Here is a 22,302-nt window from a genome sequence, read left to right as displayed (position 1 = left end):
GTAAATCCAATTACAATTGATTACGATTTTAAGAAAAAAAAGCACGAATTTGTATTATATTTTTTAAGACTAATATTCAGATGCAAATTTCATCTTTTAGTTTTTGCTAATAGAAAGTACATGGTGTTTGAAATAAAATAACAGAAATTCACAAGTTTAGGTTTATTAGTATATAGGTATATAATTTTATTTCTTTGTACAATACTGTGTGACATATGTTTACATCGATGTATGATATACAAACAATTGTAACATGTGATACTATTCGCTCTATATTCTACAATTGCTCTCTTTTATGTGGCTACAATGACACCACCTCTCGATATAGATTCAATCTTCAGTTACATAAATTTTTCGCTGCTTCTTTTCCTTACCATTTTATGCAATGATATGTGTGTACTGTCCAACGTGAAAATGCTGAGAAATACGTTTCCAATATAATTTCTTAATGAGTTGTCTATGGTAATGCCTGATTAACAAATATATCATTCTGAATGAGATGATTAACAATGGTTTTATTTCACTCGAGTGAAATAATGCCTGAGTACTAGCTTACATCAATCTGCACAATAATTATAATCGACATGCACATGATTCTCCCCTTGTCTCTCCTTAGAATTTATTAATTTCATATAGCGTAATATTTAAATGATTTACACGTCTATGCCCTTAATGTATTTTCTTAATTTGCAATGATTGTTATCTGTAATAGTACAAAATATGAAATCAAATATATTGACAACTTGTAACATTGTAGAATCATCATCAACTGTGCAGAAAAAAAGTTCTACTTTGGAAGATTTTTGCGTCTAGCTACTTATTGGTTTTCACAAGTCGGTATCGAGATTAATCCTAAGGTACTGAGACTCGAAAAAATGTCGGTGATATTGTACAAGGATAAGTTTTCTTTTGGTAAAAATACGATTTTGCACAAAAAGAGAACAAATCTTCTGCCAAATTGATATTTTTTTTGTACGTGGTTTAATGACAACATGAATATTTTATAAAAATTTAAAAAACTCCTCCACTTCAGTACCTTAGCACTTAATTACAATGTAATATTTACTTTGATAGTTTTAAAATTTAAATTATTTATAATAGCGCAATTTACATAAGGTATCTTAATTAAAAAAGACTTAAACTAGCATATAGAAATCTCATCGCTGTTTTACATTCGACATTAGTTTTGGTACAACATGGTGTTTGTTATTTTTTCTTCCTTTTTTTCGTTCAGTTAAAAGTTTCTTCGCAATGCAAAAATCTCGATTGTATTCAATTTAATCTTTCTCTTCATCATATTTTCTTAACAATTGACAAGGAATGAAGTCAAGCGGACTGTTTCCCCGAGTCGGAACAAAAATACTTGTTAAGTTCTTAAGATCTACGCTATCTACTCTACAAAGCATAATCTAGTCTTTAGATTATCCTTGGTGCAACTGTAATACTTGCGTTAAATGGCGATAATCATTTCGATCACTTATCGTCTCCTATTACAAATATTTATAAAATTTCTATATATTATATACATATACACGTATGTAATGCAGTGTTTATTTTTTTTTTCTTCAACACAGTGGATCAGTATAACCTGCCCGAGCTGCCTCTCTACTCACACTTTCAAACACTGTGCTCCGTTTTGCTTGTTACCTTTGTGTCTTTTCGTTATTTACGAATCCAGGATGAACAACTGATATTGTACGTATTTAATGAGTCAGACGAAAATGCGCGCTTCGGTTCGTAACGAAGGGATGGACAATGCAACGGAGTGAAAGGCCGGAGGATGTATACATGTATACTCAAATGCATTGAATCGTCAATAAACATAATCGAAATAAACACTTCAAGTCCATTGTACACAATTCACGTAGTCTAATTTCTTTTGCAATTAAGACTTGCAAATAATAATAAACATAATGATAACACGGAAGATTCGACGGATTCCCTGACGCAAAACTAAATGCAATTACTATATTTTGTCATCGATGAATTTCTTACGATATATGTATATATACTCTTTTAGCTGCCTCTACACGATGAAGATATGTCGAACTAGAATAACAAAGCTGGATCAAAGGAAACCAGCCAACAGTACAAATGTCGAAAACTATGACGGCAGACTTTGCGAATTTCACAAAGTCCGCGCGTCCTGGCAGTTTTTTCGCTTCGAATCATACAGTGTATAAATCTTTTTGTGCCGGTTCGATATCCGTAAAACCAAAGGACTTGCTTTTTTGCAGACGAACGCGATCAAGTTTAGTATAATCAGTAATACGAGCATGTATACAATCTTGTCTCGAGCAGAAGTCGAAAATTCTGCGATAAAAAACGGTGAACGGCTGAAGAAAGGAAAGAAAACTAACGTACAAAATAATATACTACTAATAATATGATATGATATATAGGTGAATAAATTAAGTCGCGTAATCCTAGCGCGTGTATATTACAAGGTATACACAAATATAAGAGCTGTCCGGCCAAATGAGGGAGACGAAAACGAAAGAGGAATTGAGTCGTATGGTGAAAAGTCACATTCCGAGGTCTGCTGTGAAAGATGCATGTTTTGAGGTATGCAACGTACGTAACAATAATAGCGGCGGTCAATCGACGATCGGAGAGAAAAAGGTAAGGTACAAATCGATAAATCCTCATTCCTCGCGAAGCCAAAACAAGCAACTTCGGCATGACGCGCGCGTATAAGTACATCGAACTCTCGCGCATTCCTATAGGTATATGCATACACGCAGCAAACGATAATCGCGACTACACGAGCGTTTTCATCCCGCTAAACTAAGCCAAAGCCTCTCGGTATATCAAAAGTATATTTCTCATCATCACGTTTTCGTACTGGACAGTGCGCTGCTATAATGCCTTTTCGCGCGGGCTGCTCGATTTTATCTTCTCGCTTTTTATATATATATTTTTTTTTTTGGTTGCGTCCCCATCTCCCACTTTCCCACGAACTACTTTTAGCTTTTCATCTATTACTCGAGAAACGGCGAAACGGAAAATCAATCGGAGGATCGACGGCCGAAAACGATAACGAGAGCGTGGCGAACGCGCTCGCTTGCCCTGGTTGCCGAAACGTGTACGCAGATGTACGGTATCGAAAATAATTAAACCGACGAGCTCTTAATTTGGACTTGATCGATCGCTCGCGTTTATTATAAACTGCGGCTCGATGATTCGGGCGAATTTTTTCTCAGCGCATAGCCGAATATTCGAAATCGATGAGCGCACGCGGCAGAGCTGCCTGATTAAATTGTTAAACGTATCGGGGGGCGCGGATTACACGCTATATCAATTACTCGCATCCTCCGAAACCAGGACAAACGCGAGCGCGCGTGGCCGCGTGCTTCGAAACTCAAACTCCTCGACGCGTATAATTTAATACGAAAATAGTCGTATGCATATCTCTCTCTCTCTCTCTGTATACGTATCGTACGTGTATGCGACGTGTCTACTGTGAGCTCGCGCGCGCGCGCGCGATATCGGTAATCGATGGTCCCAAAACTCGTATCTCCCGGGAATACACATAACGAACTACTGACCGCCTCGCGAATCAATGATCGGCGCGCAATCAAGACGAAGCTGGAAAATCGCGATCGAGATGAAGGGGGCTCGGAGGGATACAAGTTTTTCCATCGCGCGAGTGCGATCGAGTTGGCAGAATAGACGGCGAACAGCTTTGATGAGCCGAGCGAACGGGAGGGAGTGGAATCACTCGCAGGGCTTCCGGCGAGTCGCGTTATATTACGCGCTGCACCTGTCGCGTACATTCGATCGCAGGAGCTGTTCGAATTCCTTTCGGGGAATCGCGCGGGCTCGAATTAACGATTCTCGTCATCAGTCTTTTGCACATACGCAGTTCGTATCTCTTCTACTCGAGCGCGGTCTAGAGCGATTTCGTCCGAGTATCCCTCCTCGGGGGCAGCGAAGATGGCGTGAAAAATAAGGGGAGGGGGGGGGGCGTCCTCAAGTGTCCGCAGAGTTGGCAGAGCCGCGCGTGCGATGTCTGGGACACGAATGAGCGAACGATGAGGATGACGACTTTGCAGTACGTAGCAGCAGTAGCAGTAGAAGCATGGTGGAAGTGTGTGCGTGTGTGTGTGTGGTAATTCTCAGCTTGTCGCTAGACACTCTTTCTCTCTCCTCTCCATGCGTCTGTTCCGTCCTCTCTGGCTCGTGTGTGATGTTGTCTCGTGATGCTCTAGTGTCGTGCTGACTGGGCTGCAGGTAGCGACGCGCCTCGTCGGCGCGCCTCAGCCCTAGAGAACAACGTCGGGCAGGGAGCAATGCCACTAGGCGAGTTGGGTCCCGCTTCTCACCCCGTGATGGTGGCCCGAGCCGATCATCGAGTTGCCGGCTCCGGCGTAGCTGTTGTTGCCGACCATGTGGTGGCCGACGTGGCCGTGGCCGTGGCCGGCGCCAGCCATGCCCACGGCGACGGCGCCGCTGCCGATGTCGTCGCGCACGATTTTGCGCTCCTTGTAGTAGATCTCCTCGCTCTCCTTGTCGCAGAGCAGCAGGACTGCGCCGCCGAACAGGAAGATCGCTGCGCCCCAGCCGACGCCGTACGCCCAGCCGAACTCCCACATCGGTCGGTTGCCTGTTTAAGCATTGCTTTCGATTAGTATCTTTTGTATTTTTGTTTATGATCTGATGAACTCTCTCTCTCTCTCTCTCTCTCTCTCTAATTTTTCAATTAAATTTCGGTCAAGTCAACAAAAAGTTCCAAACGAGACATAAATATATTCGAGGTAATTTCGTCGATGGCTGCATTAAATTAAAAAAGGAAAACAAATCAAGTCGGTTCGAGTTAAACCCAACAAAGCGCTTACAGGTGTAACGAGCGAACGGCGTCCAATTAACCGAGTCCTTTTATATGCGACGTATACAATCGTCGGAAAGCGCATCGTTGCGCAACCCTCGCGTCAATTAGCGACGCATGCATAAGCAAATTCATGTATATAGGATATAATACTGCAGTACGTACCGAAGTTGAGTTCGGCAGCGAAGCACACGGGGTAGATGACCAGCGCTATCAGGAGCGAGACGACTGCAAGCACAGAGAGAAAAATAGGGCTATAGTGCAGTGGATAACGACTATACTTATATTATACTTATATTATAAAAGGAGAACAAAGCGAAAACTTACGGGCGATCCCCATGCAGAAGACCGCGAATCTGTAGTACTTGCGCTTGTCACAGTGATCCTGGCACCTGAGCCCGAGGCCGGTGAGCACGGTGGCCGCTATGTCGGCCAGCAGGCACACCACGCACAGGGCCGCGGCCGCTCTGATGTAGCCTGTCGGGGAAAATCATTCTCTCGCTCAGATTAATCCCGATATATAAGTTTTTTTTTCTTTTTTTTCCCCGCGTTCCCGCGCGCAAATCCTTGGCAATATCGAGCGGGAATTCTAAATAAAGCTCTCGCTAGAAATTGATATAACAGTTGGTGGGGAAATTGGTCGAAGGAGAAAATGATATAACAGCGATTCGGTTATATAGACGGCAAAAGTGTAATCGCGCTGAAGTAAGTTAGACTGCTGCAGAGCTGCATTATAATAATGATGATATAATAATTCCGTCGAAGCCGGCAGAACTCGCGCGCTGGGCTGTATATTAGAGAGGCAAAGTGAAAAGGAAAACAAGGCGAATTGTGCAGCGTATCTCCGCGCGGCAGTTGTCGCGCTATTTTGTCCCAACTTTAATCCACTTAGCTGCGCGCAGTACGCGAGTGAGTAGATTGTAGTAGAGTAAGTTTCGCTTGCGCGCGAATTAAATAAAATATAGAATATGCAATATGCAATATGCAATATGCAGTATCGGGACTCACCAACGTCCCTGGCCTGATAGCAGCCGGGAGGATCGGGCATGTTGAAGGGCAGAGGCGTAGGCGCGCCCTCCTCGATGCAGTGGGCGAAGAGCCCCTGCCGCCAGCCTAGCGACATCAGCCAGTCCGTCGACGCCAGGCCCATTATCATCAGCAGTATCACGATCACCCCGCATATGAACGCGATTACCTGTGGACAACAGGCAGATCACTCGTACAGCCAGTCCCCAAACGCACACTCCAAAAAGAGTCATTCTAGTGTCTCAGTCTAAAATTTAATAATCGCTTGTGTTTGGTGCAGGCATCGAGTCGACAGGCTATATCTTATCGGGCGGGCGCGCGAGCGCGGCTGTCGGCAATTTGCCCTTTTTCAATTATAGCGCCGTTTGACGTTCAATTTAATTACTCTTCACAATTAGTTATAGAGTCGAGATTAATTAAGGCTCCTATTTTATCTTCTATAATGCTACATAATAGCGCTCGCCCAGTTAACCATATTTATCTCGAGAAAAGAGCGCGATTGTCAAATAAAGCCGCGCCGCGAGAAGGGTCGGGCTTTCATTGTGCCTTCGTTATTTTTCAGCGTTCGAGCAAGGAATTCGAAAATACGGCATATTACTGCAGGATAGGACGGAAGAATTTTCTAAAGAATTCGCGCAGGCAGCATCGAAAGTCCGAGTTTCAAGGGAAAAAATATGCGAAACAGTCGGCAAAATATTGCTGCGCGCGCGGCGTATTTTTCCGCGTTAATATTGCGCAGCTTGCATAATCCATATCGTGTATATACGGTAGATGAGCATATGGTTTGGCCAGGCAGACCGCCTTGCACATGTCATTGAGGATCGATCGGAAAGCACTTATAATTTTTGATGTAATATTGAAACTCGCTAAAAAGTATTATCGCGGGAAGCGTTATAAAGCCGAGAACAGGGATGAGAGGAAACGGATCTGTATGCACTCGCATTCGCATAATATAGGTATAATAATTGCGCGCGATTAAAATCCCTGTAAAACGTTTGCGAATGCGGATAAAGCGATGTGTATAGGAGAGAGCAGAGTGCGGACATATTCGAATTTCGTCGAAATGCAAACAACAATGATCTCTGACCTACATAAACCGGCTTTAAAGAGTTTGTGATTTTTGAAATTGGTTTCAATGGAATTTTCACCACTGTTCACAGCCGAGTATAGGACACTTTTTTGGATCGATAGAAGCCACGAGCTGTACTCTGCACAAAGTAGCCTGCGTGTATATGTATACAGGTATAGACTGGTATAGAGACAAGAGTCAGTCCATAAACCGATCCCTTATATTTTCGCATGAGAGCATCGAAAAAGCTTCACAGTAGAGAGCAGCTCTATATACATACAGACTCTTTCTCGGCTTGGAAACATGGGCTCGCGAGGAAAATTGATCATAATAGATAGAAGCCGTCTGCTGCAGAGTGCCAGGCCGAGCTGGGAGAGAGAAAAGTAAGAAAGGAAAGAGAGAGAGAGCAGCCGGATAAGATTGCCGAGGAGGACGAAGGAGCGACTGCAATTCTGATCGATCGGCTCTTAAATCAGACAAACTCGCCCGGCGCGCGTGCGGATTCCCTTGGCACGCGGACAGATCTTTCAATCGTCGCGCTGCATTTTTTCTCCCTTACCCTCCTATCATCTGCTAGTTTTTATATCGGTACAGGCCTGATGAAAGTCGGAGCAGCGCGCGCGCCCGAGAGAGCCGCAGGATTGAACGTATGTCACCGAGGAGGGAGAAAAAACAACGCCGATGCACGTGCCGATCGATATATTTATAATTGTCGAAGGAAGGCTGTAATATAAAGGCACAGCGAAGTTATTTTCAGCGGAGAGAAAGTTTTAATACGGCGGAATGCGAAATTCCGAGCGAGCGATTCTCCATTATCGGAACAAAGTTGCAGGAGAGAGCAACTTGTCTTTGGGCGTCGCGGCGTGCAGGAGTAGGTAATTAACCGTGACTTTGTATATTTTTACACATTTTCCCGGCGCACGTATACGCACGCGCGGATCCAATGTTTTGCTGTAGGATTTGCGGCTTTATTATAGCGAAGCCCCTGGAAAGTTATACTCTCTCTCTCATCCGGCAATTATGTATTATTCACCATTCAACGATTAATTATCCTAGAGCCTCCAATGAATCGTCATTATTGCGCGGGCAACGAAAGCGAGCGCAGTGTATAGGTAGGTGTGTGCAGCGAGGGTGGCAGGCGCGAGTTACAAGTGTCTAGGCAACAACTAAAAGAAGGCGCGCGCGTGTAACATCGATTTTGGCCTTTACTCCTACCCCTATATAGGCGCTGCACGTATAGCCTTAAACGCTCGAGCGTTTTTCGCCTCTGGCCCTCTCTCTCTCTCTCTCTCTCTCTCTCTCTCTTTTGCGAACTAGGTCGTGGCTTTTCGTCGCCTCGAAGCCCGCCTGTGCAGGGCCGCGGTGTTTTTTCTTCGCAAGCGCAGCTCTCTCGGGAGCTGGTTTATGGTTACCTGGGCGATCTCGTTCTCCCCCATGTGCTCGTCGGCGACGGTGTACATGATCATGTTGACGGTCTGCGTGCGGGTCTTGCCGCCAGCGACGAGGGCGACGGAGGTGAGCGTCTTGGCTGGGTAGTCAGCGGCTGGCCGGGGTAAGAGCGGAGCCTCGGCGGCGGCGGCGGCGGCGGCGGCGGCGGTGGCGGCGGCGCGTCAGGTGTACTGCTGCAGGAGCCTCGGCGCTCGGCTGGCGCTGCCGATGATGATGCTGCCGCGGGCCGCGTTATCGGGGCCCGTCGCCGCGAGGCTCGATAGCCGGCGCTTCTGCTGCTGGATCAGTCGGGCCGTCGGGCTGCTGTGGCCGCTGCTCTCGCTGCTGCTGCTGCCGCTGCTGCCGCCGCCGCTGCTGCTGCTGCTGCTGCTGCTGCTGCTCTTGAGGGTATACGACGACGCCACTGCTACGCTGCACTGAGCGCGACTCATGTAGAGACATATATGTGCTGCGCGAGCCCGGTGGCAGTAGCTATTCGCGTCCCAGCTCGCTCAGGCTTCCCGCTGCTCACGGCGACGAGTGTCTATCGAGGTACTATCAGCAGCCATGTTCGGACGACTCAGTCTCTCCTGCCTCTCTCTCTCTCTCTCTCACTCTCTCTCTCTCTCTCACTCTCTCTCTCTTTCGTGAGCTGTGTGCAAGTGGAGCCGTTGCCCTGGCCAGTGTCGCGCGAGAGACTGCTGCTGTAGCGCACTTGCGCACTCGTGTGCGGCGGCGGCGGCGGCGGCGGCGGCGTCGGCGTCGGCGGCGGCACAGGAGCTGCTGTCGCGCCCAGTCGTAGCGGCGGCAGCGCGACCCTTGGGCGCCTGCGTCGTGTACGTCGTGCCTGCCAGCAGTGCCAGCCCTCCGTCGTTACGTTATATATAGCGTATACGAGATCGGCTGTTGCCTCGCGATGCCACCGAGATTATGCTTTCGCGGTCTGCTTTTTCTTCCTTCAGGCGCGTGTACAATAGGCATTTTTTGCCCGCGCGGCAAACAAATTGTTTCGCCTCCCTCCCTCTCTCTGTCTCTCTGATTAATCTTCCTCTCTCCCGGCGGGCTTCGTGACAATGCGAGGGTGTACGAGAGGGCTCTCGTGTAACGGGAGTCTTTTGCTACGTGCATCGTAAAACTGCGCGCACTCTTTGCGACGTTTTCCCCGTCGGATACCTTATACCTATAGCGAGGGAAATCAAAGAATTCTCTTTGAAACGCTCTCGCGACGACGAGAATAGGATTTCGCTATAAGCCGGTTGCGAGTCGCTCAATCGAGTTAGCCCCCGGATGTGCTTATATATTATGTTAAATTTTCGAAATGGGGGCACAGCACTTTCCAGGTCGATTTCTTTTGTTGACGCGCTGTTTTTTCGCCCATTCGCGGATTCATCGGAGACACTCAATCTTTAATTTCAAAAGAAGAACGTCGAATGCGCGTGTTTAAGAAAATATAAGCCATTTGTTTTCCTCTTTAGGATTTTTCGATATTTTCTACCAAAGACAACTGCTTATTCAACCGACCGTCGGCAACGGTCTTGTTATCTGTGACAACTGAGTAGTCGGCGTCAAAACACGGTTTGGAAAATTTGGTCCTCGCTGACGCCGAGAACTTACGGATCTAAAAAAATATTCCAGATCCAGTACTACAGCTAATTTTCAAAAATCGTGTTTTTCGCCCAAAGTCGCGAAATAGTCGCAGTGATGTTACTCTTGCGCTTATTCATCGCGACCGACAATGAATTCAATTATTTTTATTGTCGCCTAATTAAAATCGCGCCCCAAGCGATAGATCGCCTCGTGCTCTGATTAACCGTGAGGCGCGTGTGAATCGGCCCTACGCGAATTTGCACATAATGCCCCCGCGAATGAAGAAAGCGGAGAGTTTTCCAAGGATTCGGATATATACGTTTCGGACGGGCCGTGTGAGTCAGCAGGATATTTTTAACGCTCGGTTGTGAATTGTCTATAGGTGCTATATATATATATAATATAATGCGAGAATGAGAGTTGTAAGATTCGACCGAACTTGGCGTGAATCACAAATTCGCAACAGCTGTGTTCCGTATACACGCTTACTCAGACTTGTGTGCGAGCGAATTCTGGAATTTCGCTGCCTGTGCATTTGTTGTCAATAATAAGTGACAGTTTATGCAGTGCAATTTTTACACGGTTGTAAAATAACTAAGCTTGACTGTGGATTAGATAACGAACGAAAGTTAAAATCTTCTCCAAAGTCCAAGCCAAGCATGATTCTTCAGGTGTGTCTTGGAGATTTCTGACTGTACTGGCATTTTTAGATAAGAGACCCGAGATACATTATCTGCCTTGAGACGCTCATAGATAAATACACATTCGAGTCCTTAAATCTTATCTCTTATATTGGGTCTATTAATATCAGAAATGGTATGCTTACCTTCAATGGCCGGGTGATTGTGACTGTTTCAATGGTCGTTGTCTGAGACATTTTGAATGTCTGTGTTGTTGACTGGAATAGAGAGGAAGCAAAAATAAAAATCATGAAACAATAAGAGGTCAAACTTAAATTTAACGCAAGCAAAATGAAACAGGGAGACAAAATTGTTCAACTGCGAATGACCAAATGAAAGAAAAAAGATGTATCGTGGAAATTATTCAAGCACAAAGAAATATTTGAAATATTTGAGATGCATTTTTATTATGTATCAAAGGTATGTTCAACAGATGTTTGTCGCTGGATACGTTGCGAGCTACAGTCACAGAATATACTTATGTGGAACACTTGTTAGTACACTTTTTCATGATTCTCACTTGATAGGTGTGAAATACAGAGCATTAGTTCACAATGAGTCATTCGTCCTCAGCATTGAAATAACGAATATCGCACTCACAGCACTAGCAAACGCATTAAGGTTATGACAAAACTTTCCTTTCTTGAAAGGCCCACAAAGCCCCCAGGGGAATAGCTGCCAAACCTGGGAGTCTTTATCTCATATCCTCGTGAGCACATAACACAAGAGGAATAAAGGCGTTTAGCAGAGACAAAGTAATAAGTAAGTATATGTTAGATGAAAGATGCGAAAGAGAAGAAAAAAGAAGAAAAAAGAAGGAAAAAGAAGAAAAAAGAAGAGAGCGAGGCACAAAAACTTACACGTCCGTGAGTCGTCGATTGTTTGCCAATTCTAGCAGACACAAAGTGTCCCTCAGCAGCTGCAGCAGGAGCGTAGCCTAAGATTGTCGCACGACACTATCGGGAGCTGCAGGAGGACGTTAGTCATTGCACCCAGTAAGGCCCGAGCATGTGGCGATGCGATGATCAATGCTCGTCAATTAACATTGAAGGTGTGGATGTTTACATCGGACGGAGTAGGCGACGATCTGGAGCTGAGCTGTGCTATATACTGTGCGGGGCCGCGAGTGAGAGTAGCGAGTAGAGTAGACTGTAGAGAGAGCGCGTGTGTTTGTGAGAGAGATGCGTGAATCAGCCGCCATTGAGCGTGGGGAAAACTCGCGGAGGGCGCTGCCTGTCTCTGGTTGGAGTCGTGTGCTCTCCGTGAGCCGTGGCCCGTGAGCGTGTGCGTCAGGCGTCAGCACTCAGCCGTGTCAGTGTTCGATAAAACCACGATTATAGTTTATACCTACTCGAGAGTCGAGAGCTGGAGCCGCTGGAGGTTAGGTTACTTGGCGGCATCTGTTGGACAAGAGTGATCCTGCGTCGAGAAATCGTGGTAACTGATGGTAACAGGTAAAGTAATCTGTAATCGCTAATCGGTCGAGCTCGGCGGCTTTTTTATCGGAAATTACAGTCTCTTCATGTATTTATTTACAATTACAATTAACTTCTAGATCCACTTCACAAAGCAACGATGGTCAAAATATGAATCTAATAAAGGTCAAAGCGCGATACAAAGAACATATAGTGGGGAGAACAATTATTCGTTATTTTTTAACACTCACGGTATTACAAACCATTTTGTGACAAAAACAAGCACGAAACATGGGTTGCAACGAATAATAACACGAAACTGACTTTGCTGCTTTTGTGCTTAAAGTAAGTAGCAGGACAACTGACAAGCGAGCTCGCGACGAACTTGTTCTACGTAAGTATTGGATGTTTGAAAATATTAATTTTATTTCTACAACTTCTGCCATTCAAATTTTATTATGACCAGTGCATTTAACGCAAGAATATCCGATTATGAAGAGAAGTTAGAGTGCGAAAAATGCCGAATTTGGTCAATTTCGCGCACACTCATCCTTTTGAAAGTAGTTCCAAAATTGTTCAAAATTGCTTCAAAATTTTAAGCTTTTATAAAAGTAATAATACGAGACTGCGATGACTTTTGGATTCCGTGCGGCGTATATTATCTACGACAGCAAAAAATGCAAGATCTTATAATGATTTATTTCTAAAAAGTTGGCTGAACCAATAATTCTAGTCAAGAAAATTAAAATATGAGAATTGAATGTTTGGCACTAAACTTAACAAAAATCATGAGTTTTTACAAATCTTGGTGACGGGATTGATCTTACAACTTCGTACATGGATTCTAGCTATATCAAAGTCCAGTGTCATCCTTTATCACCATTAATGACCTATAGAAGTTTGCATAAAGCTTTACAATACTATGTGCAATGAGCGATGGAAGTCCAAATCGTTGCTCAAAAGCCAAATCATTTCCTGTACCTACGTTGTACCTTATTTTAAAGATCTAGTCTTGAGGGATATTATTATGTATCTATTATAATTTGAGTACATTTTTCCAAAGCCAGGCTTTAGATCGACTTATTTGCCTAAAGGTGGAGTAGAAAATCGTCAGTTTCGAGTGCTATCAAAAAATGTTACGGAGTGAAAAATAATCAGACATTTTGCGTGACTCAAAATGCACGATCACTATTATACTCAATTACTTTAAGGGGATGTCGGCGCAAAAGCTTATTCGCAAATCCGCCACGGAGTATTGTGTATTAATTCCAAACTTTTAGAAAAACAAAAGGTCCGATAGAAATTTTCTTTCGGTAGAACGATTCATTAACGATTCATTTGCAAGCTTTATTTAAAAAGTTGTAAAATTATGTAAAATTAGATTTTAAGGTTGGCGCAAACATCTGTTCGTATTTCCAAGATTTTATAAAAACTAAACGTCCGATCGAAATTTCCCTTATAGTAGAATCATTTATTGAACCTAACACTAGAGCGCTACAAGCTTGGTTTTTTATTATAAGCTTTATTTTAAAAGTTATATGTAATAGAACCACAGTGCTTTTAGTGACGACATTCCCTTAATGCATGTATTGGTTTCCAAGATTTCAATAATTATCTACCTGAAATTATTTCAATGTGTGCATTATTATATATGCATGGAATGCCAATTCTCTGGCGGTGTCGCAAATAAAATGTTTGTAACACAAGCAAGATTTTCACGTTCTTCTGACCTATTAAGGGGATGTCGTCCCAAAAAACACTGTTTTTCTACTGCATAAAACCTTTCGAATAAAGTTTGCAAATGAAAAACCGAGTCTGTAGCGCCGTAGTGTTAAGTTTAATAAAAACTCGAAAAATTCGATCGGACTTTTTGTTTTTCTAGAAGTATGGAAATACAAAATACCCCGTGCTGGATTTGCGAAGCTTTTGTGACGACAGCCCCTTAAGCGGGACTAAAGTAACTCTTTTCAGACCGGCGGGAAAAATTAGTACATTACGATACGTGTGACTTAAATGGTTCAGTTTTACACGGCGCTTGGGTGCTAACTGCGCCGTGTAAAAAAGAACCATTTAAGTCAGACGTATCGTAATGTACTATTCTTTTGCCTGCATATGCGGTATGTGTATTGTGTGTGTGTGTGTGTGTGTGTGCGTGTGTAACCGCGGAAATCAGTACATGCGTTACAAAAAATATGGTGTGCACCAAGGGCCTCGTGTGGTTGCAGTAATCGTCTGCGACTCGTAAACGCTCTCGCCTTCGGCTCGGGCTAACTCGGCTTGACTCGTACTGCAAACTCCACACTCGACCTAAAAAAGCCCACTTTACGCCCTTGGTACACAATATACTATTAATTGCGTTAGCGTATAGATACGATGCAAATACAATTAATATTTCTAACCTAAGGAAAACGAACTGCATGTAACTTATTCGATAAACTTCTAGAAAAAGAAAACGAGATCTTTGGATAATCGCATATTAGGACGGCAATAACATGTCATAATTACAATTTTTCACCGTATATAATAAAACGCGTTAGTGTTAGTGCAAAGTTATACTTATAAAGAAAACATAAACGAAAAGTATCTAAAAGGTAACTACAAAATAAATAATAAATGCGGTGATATACACATACAATACCGATCCAAGGCAATATTTTTATTTAAAAATACAACAAGCTCATATAAATATTATTATAAACTCCTATCTGCCATAGCAACCGCGCCTATCAAATAAAATATTACTTACCTGTCTACGTTAAACGTCTGCGCTTCGTGTAAAATTTCTCTTTTAAATAGAGATATAACTTCTTTATAGACCAGACCTGTGCGAACTTTTTGGAATGCGTTTTTCTGGAACTATCAAACACACCTCTCTCTCTCTTTCCATGTGTGTACATCAATTAATATGTATAGTCTATATGTATAGTCATAGTAGCAATCGACCGACAGGTCGACTCTTCTGAAAACCGAGCGGTCGTTACGCCAAAAATTTGTCCCAAAAATTTTAGGCTCGATAAAACAGGACTGTTAATGAATTTCGTAAACAGGACTATATAGTTCACGGAATTTCGACATTAATTCTTATATACATGCTAATACATCTGTTTGGGCAACAAGTAGGTCAAAAGTCTGAGTGGTATTTATGATATCAGAATTCAGAAGTTGACTGGATAACCGATTCTTATGATTATTTCGTTCAGCGCTTTTTCGTTATATTATATCTACAAAAATAGCAAGTATTTCGTGGATATTCAAATTCGTTTATTAATCATCCACGATTGAGCGTTTTTATAATACAATATTTATACACGTATTGTAGTTTAAAGGTATCAATAACAAAATTCTTTAGTGTAGATCGGTGTTGTTTCGTATCCTTAATTATCCTTTATAATTAATATACGTACTACTTTATGATATCAGTACATTTTATAAGATAATTAAAATTTATCTTCAATCGCTCTACATATATATATATAGAGAAAGTTCATTTGATGTGACCAAGGCTATTCCTCCTAGAAAGCCACAGCAATTCGCCATTTATTGGGCAACATTCTTCTGTAAGTGCAAGAAATGAGCGTCGTAGAAACGCTTTTTCGAACATATTTTATAACCACTGGGAGGGTACCCCTCTGCTCGCTTTACTTGCCAACTCCTATACGTTTGTCATGGTATAAATTTCAGTTTTAGCTGTGTAAAAATGTACAATTATAGTTCAATTATCTAGCGATATGTGATGAAAAAGACGTAATACGCTATCCGAATATCTGTATCGGTAATTGAAAGGATACAATTTCCAAACACTGAAAAAAAAAACACAGCCATTTTAACTGAACTCGCACCAGTAATCCGTCATTGTACGAAGACTCGACAAAATTACCGTAGAGTTCAGTAGTTTTAAAGAATCAGTTCGGTCGTTTTTGCTGGTGTCCCGCGTAAGCGACCAATTTTACGATAAAACTACCGGACTTTACAGCAGAAACGACTTTGTTTTTTTTTCAGTGAACGCCGTTTATATCCACCGTTATCGTCATTTGACAATATCGTTTATACGATGACAAACGTGGCAATAGAGAACACTGTTGCCAAACAATACTTAAAAAATTAAACCATTTTATAAGGGGTTTGATCGTTTTCAAAGATTTTATTGCTATCGCTTAGAAGATGTCAATGTATAATATATTTTATTGACCATAAAAACAAAATATTTTATAAAACTTTGATTGTTATTGACAATTACAATCAGTAATCGTTTATTAATTTTTACTCGAAATTTAAAAATATGCAAAATATAATAAGTTTAATAAGTTTCGCCGATGCCGCCACCGCCGTTGATTTAGAAATTTTGCCCCTCAATTACTGCCTCTCGATTACTGCCCCTCAATTACTTCCCATCAATTCGTACCCTTCAGCTACTTGGTTACTAGTTCGTTTAAAGCATAACTCGGAGAACAATAAAGGCTACACTCACTAAAATGTCTTCTATAAATCTCTTCTACGTTTGGTACCAAATGAATTAATTTAAATTTTAGGAAGAATATCTATACTAATATTAAGAGTAGAATTTCGTATATAAATGACATTTTTCATTATGATCAGGAAGACCGTTTTGTCAGTGTGGGCTAAATGTTCCTGCCTGGATTGCCAGGGCTGTATACTCTCAAAACTATAATCTTGTTCTCAGCAGACAAATCGATTTAAACAATAGCTACTTGATTTTAATCGAAATCAATTAAGTTTAAAAATACACACCCGCTGGAATGTAAAACCACCAATTTTTATTATTAACTTACGATCCGCTGACCCCTATAGTTCTAATTAACATTATTAATATATCTTTAGAAATAAGCTTGAATTAAACGCGATTAAAAATTTAAATTATTATCCAGATTTATGAAAAATGGAAAGGCCGAAAATTGTGCAAGTATTATACAAATTTACAAGTACATATGAATGCTCCACTAATTGAAATAATAAATTATAATAACCTAACCTGTATTTTTAAGAATAAATATCTGTAAACGGAAATCGCAAATCGGTACTTTTAAGATTGTCCTCGATCCAGAGGTTGGCTTTATTATTAAGCTCAGGTGAAAACATCTTGTGCCATCCTTGACTTTTTCCTTGTCTGATAAATTCATCCGTTTTGAAAAACACCTTCAAACTATTTTGACTTAAATTCACCATTTTATTATTTTTGATGTTGGAAAACTGCAGGTGATCGACTAATTGTTTATACTGCTCGTCGGTGTACGTTTTCCCCAAAAACTTTGCTACCTTTTTCGTCACTGCTAAGAGATCCTGTCGAAGATATTGTAGAAATATGTATGGTACGGTGTGGTGAAAGCAACTATTTATAAAAAGTACAAATACACAAGTATACTCACGTGAGTCATTTCCTCATAAAATAAAAATAATAAATTCGAATTATGTCTCTGAGCCCATGCCTCTTTTATGTGTTCCCAATAAGGTCCCCAGCAAGCTTTTAAAAAAGATTGGTTAAATTTAAGCTAGGAAATATGAAAAAATAAAACAACAGCACGTACACTTTCACGACATACAAATATAAAAAAGAGGTATATACTTTTATCGTTTTGAAAATAATCCCAGAATTTATCAAATTCGCCGCCATAATCGTAAACTTTTACCGTTTTATGAAAATGATAATAAGAAACTGCAACATCTTTTGGATTCCGCGCAACGTATATCGTCTGAAAAACAAGACTTCCACTTAGTATTCTCTTAAAAATATATGATAAAATACGAATATACGCGTATGTACATACTTTACAATCTGACTTGAGAATGTTAGGAACCAAGCTCAGCGGAAAATGAGTTTTTATAAACCTTGGCGAGGGCATTGACCGCGCGGTTTCGTACGTAAATTCCACATTCGAAACCAATGATTGTATTTCGGAATTCGCTCGGTTCTCTTTGAGAATATTTTGCGATGTGACGTCGTTTATAGCCATCGAAAACCTGAAAAAAGTGGATGCAAAATATTCGACCGATCAGGTTATTGAATTGAATTTTCTTTTCGTATATAATGCATAAATGTTAAAGAAAAAAAGCTGTTATACTCCAGAAAAGGATATCTCTTCACGAGCGGTACCGATTTGGCGGTTGCGAAATCCAAATTGTTACTTAAAAGCCATACCAGTTCTTGTGTCCATGTTGTACCTTATTGGAAAAAATACATCGAGATCAGTCAAAACTTGTTTTTATCGAAGCATTCGATTTTTACCTATAATTTATCTCTAATGGCGATACCTGATCTTGGAAACGTGACGATCCATGTGTCATCAGGTTTCACTTCGAAATTGTAATACAGCGGACATTGCTTTGCGTATTTTGCGGGCAAAAACCATTTTTTTTCTCCTACCAAAACCCAGCCAAGTTTTTCGCCTTTAAAGTCGGCGAGCATTTCTTTTGTTGTTGATTCATCCAGATAATCGATTGACGGTAGCTGCGTATTGACATCCATCATTACACTTTACTAATTTTACGTATTATCTGAAATTAATGATGGCTTTTCTTCAGTTACGTACACGCTAAAGGAGTTTTTTCATATTACTATAAAATTTTATTTGCAATTATGTTTTATTTTTTGAGTGAACAAATTTGAAATTTGGGAGCACACCTACCCGACCACTTTTTTTTCGTTCTTTAGGTCATATAGAACCCGAAAAACCTTGGCTTTCTAAGATTAAAAATACCTATTTTTTGGAATTTAACACGGGGAAAATTATTGAAAACAAGCCACGATTCAACTTTACCCGCTCAGTGTATGAAGGTGCAATCCAAAAATGTGTTCTGCAAGGATCGAAGTATCAGAAGAGAGCTTCAATTTAAGGACTGGTGAGTTAAAAATGGTTGCCTGGGCAAAAAGTTGTCTAGGCTTGAAAATAGTAAATAGTCACGAAAAGTAAGATCTTTTACGAAAATCAGCGATCTTTTTCTTATTTTTAAAATTCTTATAACTTTTGATCCAAGCGGCCAATTTTAATAATCTAGGGCTCAAATTAAAGCTCTTTTATTCTTTTTTCGTTTAAAAAATTAACATTTACGGATTAACATTTTAATTTTACGATCAGCTATGTATATGCCTATCAATTATGGCCGTTTTTTGGCCGTTTTCATCGTCATATATCTAGCTGATCGTAAAATGAAAATGTTAATCTAAATTGTCAAACCGAAAACGGAAGACAAGAGCTACAATTTGAGCCCCTGATGGTCGAAATTGACCGCTCGGATCAAAAGTTATAAGGATTATAAAAATAAGAAAAATCGCTGATTTTCGTAAAAAATCGAAAAATTGGCGATTTTTTGCCATTTTCAAGCTCAGACAACTTTTGACCTAGGCAGCTATTTTTAACCCACCAGCCCTCAAATTAATTCTTTTTTTTAATACTTTGATTCTATTAAAACAAATTTTTGGGTTGCGCCTTCAGACAAAAAGTGTCAATTTTCTGATTTTCGTTAATTTCCCCCGTGTTAAATTCCCATAAGAGAATTTAAACTGCCCTCTCTCTCTCTCTCTCTCTCTCTCTATACGAATATATATATATATATATATATATATATATATATATATATATAGAATGAGAGTTGTAAGATTCGACCGAACTTGGCGCGAATCACAAATTCGAAACAGCTGTGTTCCGTATACACGCTTACTCAGACTTGTGTGCGAGCGAATTCTGGAATTTCGCTGCCTGCGCATTTGTTGTCAATAATAAGTGACAGTTTATGCAGTGCAATTTTTACACGGTTGTAAAATAACAAAGCCTGACTGTGGATTAGATAACGAACGAAAGTTAAAATCTTCTCCAAAGTCCAAGCCAAGCATGATTCTTCAGGTGTGTCTTGGAGATTTCTGACTGTACTGGCATTTTTAGATAAGAGACCCGAGATACATTATCTGCCTTGAGACGCTCATAGATAAATACACATTCGAGTCCTTAAATCTTATCTCTTATATTGGGTCTATTAATATCAGAAATGGTATGCTTACCTTCAATGGCCGGGTGATTGTGACTGTTTCAAAGGTCATTGTCTGATATGCTATGTATATGCCTATCAATTATGGCCGTTTTTTGGCCGTTTTCATCATCAGCTGATCGTAAAATGAAAATGTTAACCTAAATTTTCAAACCGAAAACGGAAGACAAGAGCTACAATTTGAGCCTTTGATGGTCGAAATTGACCGCTCGGATCAAAAGTTATAAGGATTATAAAAATAAGAAAAATTGCTGATTTTCGTTAATTTTCCCCGTGTTAAATTCCCATAAGAGAATTTAAACTGCCCGGCAAAAAATAGATATTTTTTAATCTTGGGATTGAATTTCTATAAAAATTTTCCGATTTTTGCGAAACTGTCCCTAATAAACATATTTAAATATTCGCAACTTTTAACCGAATTTAAAATTGTTTTCCCAAATACAATAATTTTTTACAAACATTTTTTTAAAATTATTCACTTTGTATATAAACCTTCTAAAATTTCCAAAAACTTTTAAAACTTTGAGGTTTGTCTGTCTTTGTCCAAGGTTTTCATGAACTTAGCCAACAAAAGCATCCAATAAAAACGTAAAATACTAACATTTTAAGTAATATAAAGTCGCGAGTTGTGCTAGTTTTCGTTTGAAAATTTGAACTGTGCTAGTCTTCGTAGGGAGCGACGATATGACCTAAAGAACGAAAAAAAGTGGTCGGGTAGGTGTGCTCCCAAATTTCAAATTTGTTTACTCAGACCCCCTGAAGTGTCCGGATTTTTCTGGATTTGCACTTTTTCAATATAAGTCAGTGTATGTTACAATTTATTTATAAATTAACATTTCCTGGCACTGAATGATTTCATATAATGGGTATTTCATTCAAATCTGCAAGCTCATTGAAGATGTTTAATTACAAGTAGATGATAAGCAACGCACTTTTCGTCTTACTGATATTGCATCGAGAAATTTAAAATTAATTATAAATTGCGTCCGTCAAAACTACAATATTAACTCGTGCTCGATTACCGAAAAAATAAAGAAAACCCGTATATAAATCATATACGAAACAATTGTTAACACACAATCACTTACCCGTTACCAATGAAAAACTGCAAATCCTCAAAAATCCCGATCTCGACTGCACTATATCGACGCGCGGGATTGACTTGCATCCAGCACGACGTCTCGCGAAAAAAGATCGTTTACCAGCGGCCCGCGCCGCTTCTATATCTGTGCATATATCCGCACTCCCGTGTATCCGACACAGATATACACAGACCGCAGAGCTGGTAGGGGGCAAGTGAGCTCTCGTTTCGCGATGTGACTTCGTACCCGTGCGGCTATACGCGCTATACCTATACGTCTAATGATCTAACACCGCGCGCTACGTTGAAAGTCAGCGCGCTTTAGATCGGATTTCGCGCGTCCGCGCAAGGTCATTCTTCTCGCTATTGTACCTATGGATGCATTTTAGCCGATCTTTTATTGCGATGTGTAGCTGTACACCGCTACAGCGCGCACACACACATCCCAGCTGGAAAAAGGTAATCGAGTGCAGATCGAGGCGTCGGATTATATACCTATTCGCGGGCGACTTGCGATCGTAATCTGGGCTAGGTATAGCTCTATAGTCGCCTTCATTACGTAGAAACTTACAAGCGAGCTGCTCTGCACTTTTGTAATGGTGCTGTTCTGGCGGATAAATTATGGGGACACGTTTGATGCTATCGCCTTTCTAGGGACTTGACTTTTTTTACTCCTGTATGCATTGTGATCGCTGCTGAGCTTGTGATTCGCTATAACGTTCAACATTTGTTTTATACTGCTATTATAAGAAATCGCTGTTGAAAAAAAAATTAGCTGTGTATAGATAGGATTATTGTATTATTCATATATAATAGGCGTCATTTAATACGTATATGCGAAACACCGATTAAAACTACTTTTCACATTTTCATATCTAGATTACAGCTGGCCGGCGTTGCCTCTAAAGTTAAGTAAAAAGATACCACAATCGCGGACGTTGTCCTTGATAGTTTTCACGAGAGAAAAATATTTAATCCGCCACCTATAAACATCGACATTTATTTGCCGATGTAACTAAAAACGTTTCACCTCTATATTTTGAACAACAATAGAATCAAAAACATTTATGACCCACGATTTAACTTTTGTAACTAAGAGTAGCTACTCCGTTATGTTTTTATTAGGCACGACCGCGACACGGAAGTGCCTTTTATTGTTTTGTCATCGAAAAATGTGTGAGATGCGATAT

General features: G+C 40.8%; 2 protein-coding genes across 6 annotated transcripts; both read right to left on the bottom strand.

Moving 5' to 3' along the window:
• Window positions 1-147: 147 nt before the first annotated feature.
• On the bottom strand, window positions 148-11,957 carry LOC100115694 (transmembrane protein 47). 2 transcript variants are annotated; one of them, XM_031924812.2, is made up of 7 exons: window positions 11,479-11,949; window positions 10,765-10,836; window positions 8,336-8,788; window positions 5,837-6,023; window positions 5,156-5,305; window positions 4,994-5,056; window positions 148-4,606 (listed from the first exon to the last, which is right to left on the bottom strand). In XM_031924812.2, the coding sequence occupies exons 3-7, from the start codon at window positions 8,387-8,389 to the stop codon at window positions 4,299-4,301; spliced, it is 762 nt and encodes a 253-aa protein (XP_031780672.1). In that variant the 5' UTR covers window positions 8,390-8,788; window positions 10,765-10,836; window positions 11,479-11,949; the 3' UTR covers window positions 148-4,298. The 2 variants fall into 2 exon arrangements, with proteins under 2 accessions (XP_031780672.1, XP_031780673.1); XM_031924813.2 differs by lacking the exon at window positions 8,336-8,788 and having other exon boundaries at window positions 11,481-11,957.
• A 2,700-nt stretch (window positions 11,958-14,657) lies between these two features.
• LOC100115651 (sulfotransferase 1C4) lies at window positions 14,658-21,318 on the bottom strand. Of its 4 annotated transcripts, XM_032596401.1 has the most exons (9): window positions 21,120-21,259; window positions 20,779-20,912; window positions 18,301-18,543; window positions 18,111-18,210; window positions 17,817-18,009; window positions 17,615-17,741; window positions 17,418-17,512; window positions 17,024-17,331; window positions 14,658-16,785 (listed from the first exon to the last, which is right to left on the bottom strand). In XM_032596401.1, exons 3-8 carry the CDS (start codon window positions 18,515-18,517, stop codon window positions 17,032-17,034), a joined length of 1,032 nt encoding a protein of 343 aa, XP_032452292.1. In that variant the 5' UTR covers window positions 18,518-18,543; window positions 20,779-20,912; window positions 21,120-21,259; the 3' UTR covers window positions 14,658-16,785; window positions 17,024-17,031. The 4 variants fall into 4 exon arrangements, with proteins under 4 accessions (XP_032452292.1, XP_031780670.1, XP_032452291.1 ...); XM_031924810.2 differs by lacking the exon at window positions 20,779-20,912 and having other exon boundaries at window positions 21,120-21,266; XM_031924811.2 differs by having other exon boundaries at window positions 16,021-17,331; window positions 21,120-21,318.
• Between the last annotated feature and the right edge of the window lie 984 nt (window positions 21,319-22,302).

The sequence above is a fragment of the Nasonia vitripennis genome, chromosome 2 (genome assembly GCF_009193385.2).
Source record: "Nasonia vitripennis strain AsymCx chromosome 2, Nvit_psr_1.1, whole genome shotgun sequence".
Classification (NCBI taxonomy): domain Eukaryota; kingdom Metazoa; phylum Arthropoda; class Insecta; order Hymenoptera; family Pteromalidae; genus Nasonia; species Nasonia vitripennis.
Note: the sequence above shows the minus strand (reverse complement) of the source record. Positions and strands in the feature narration are given on the sequence as shown.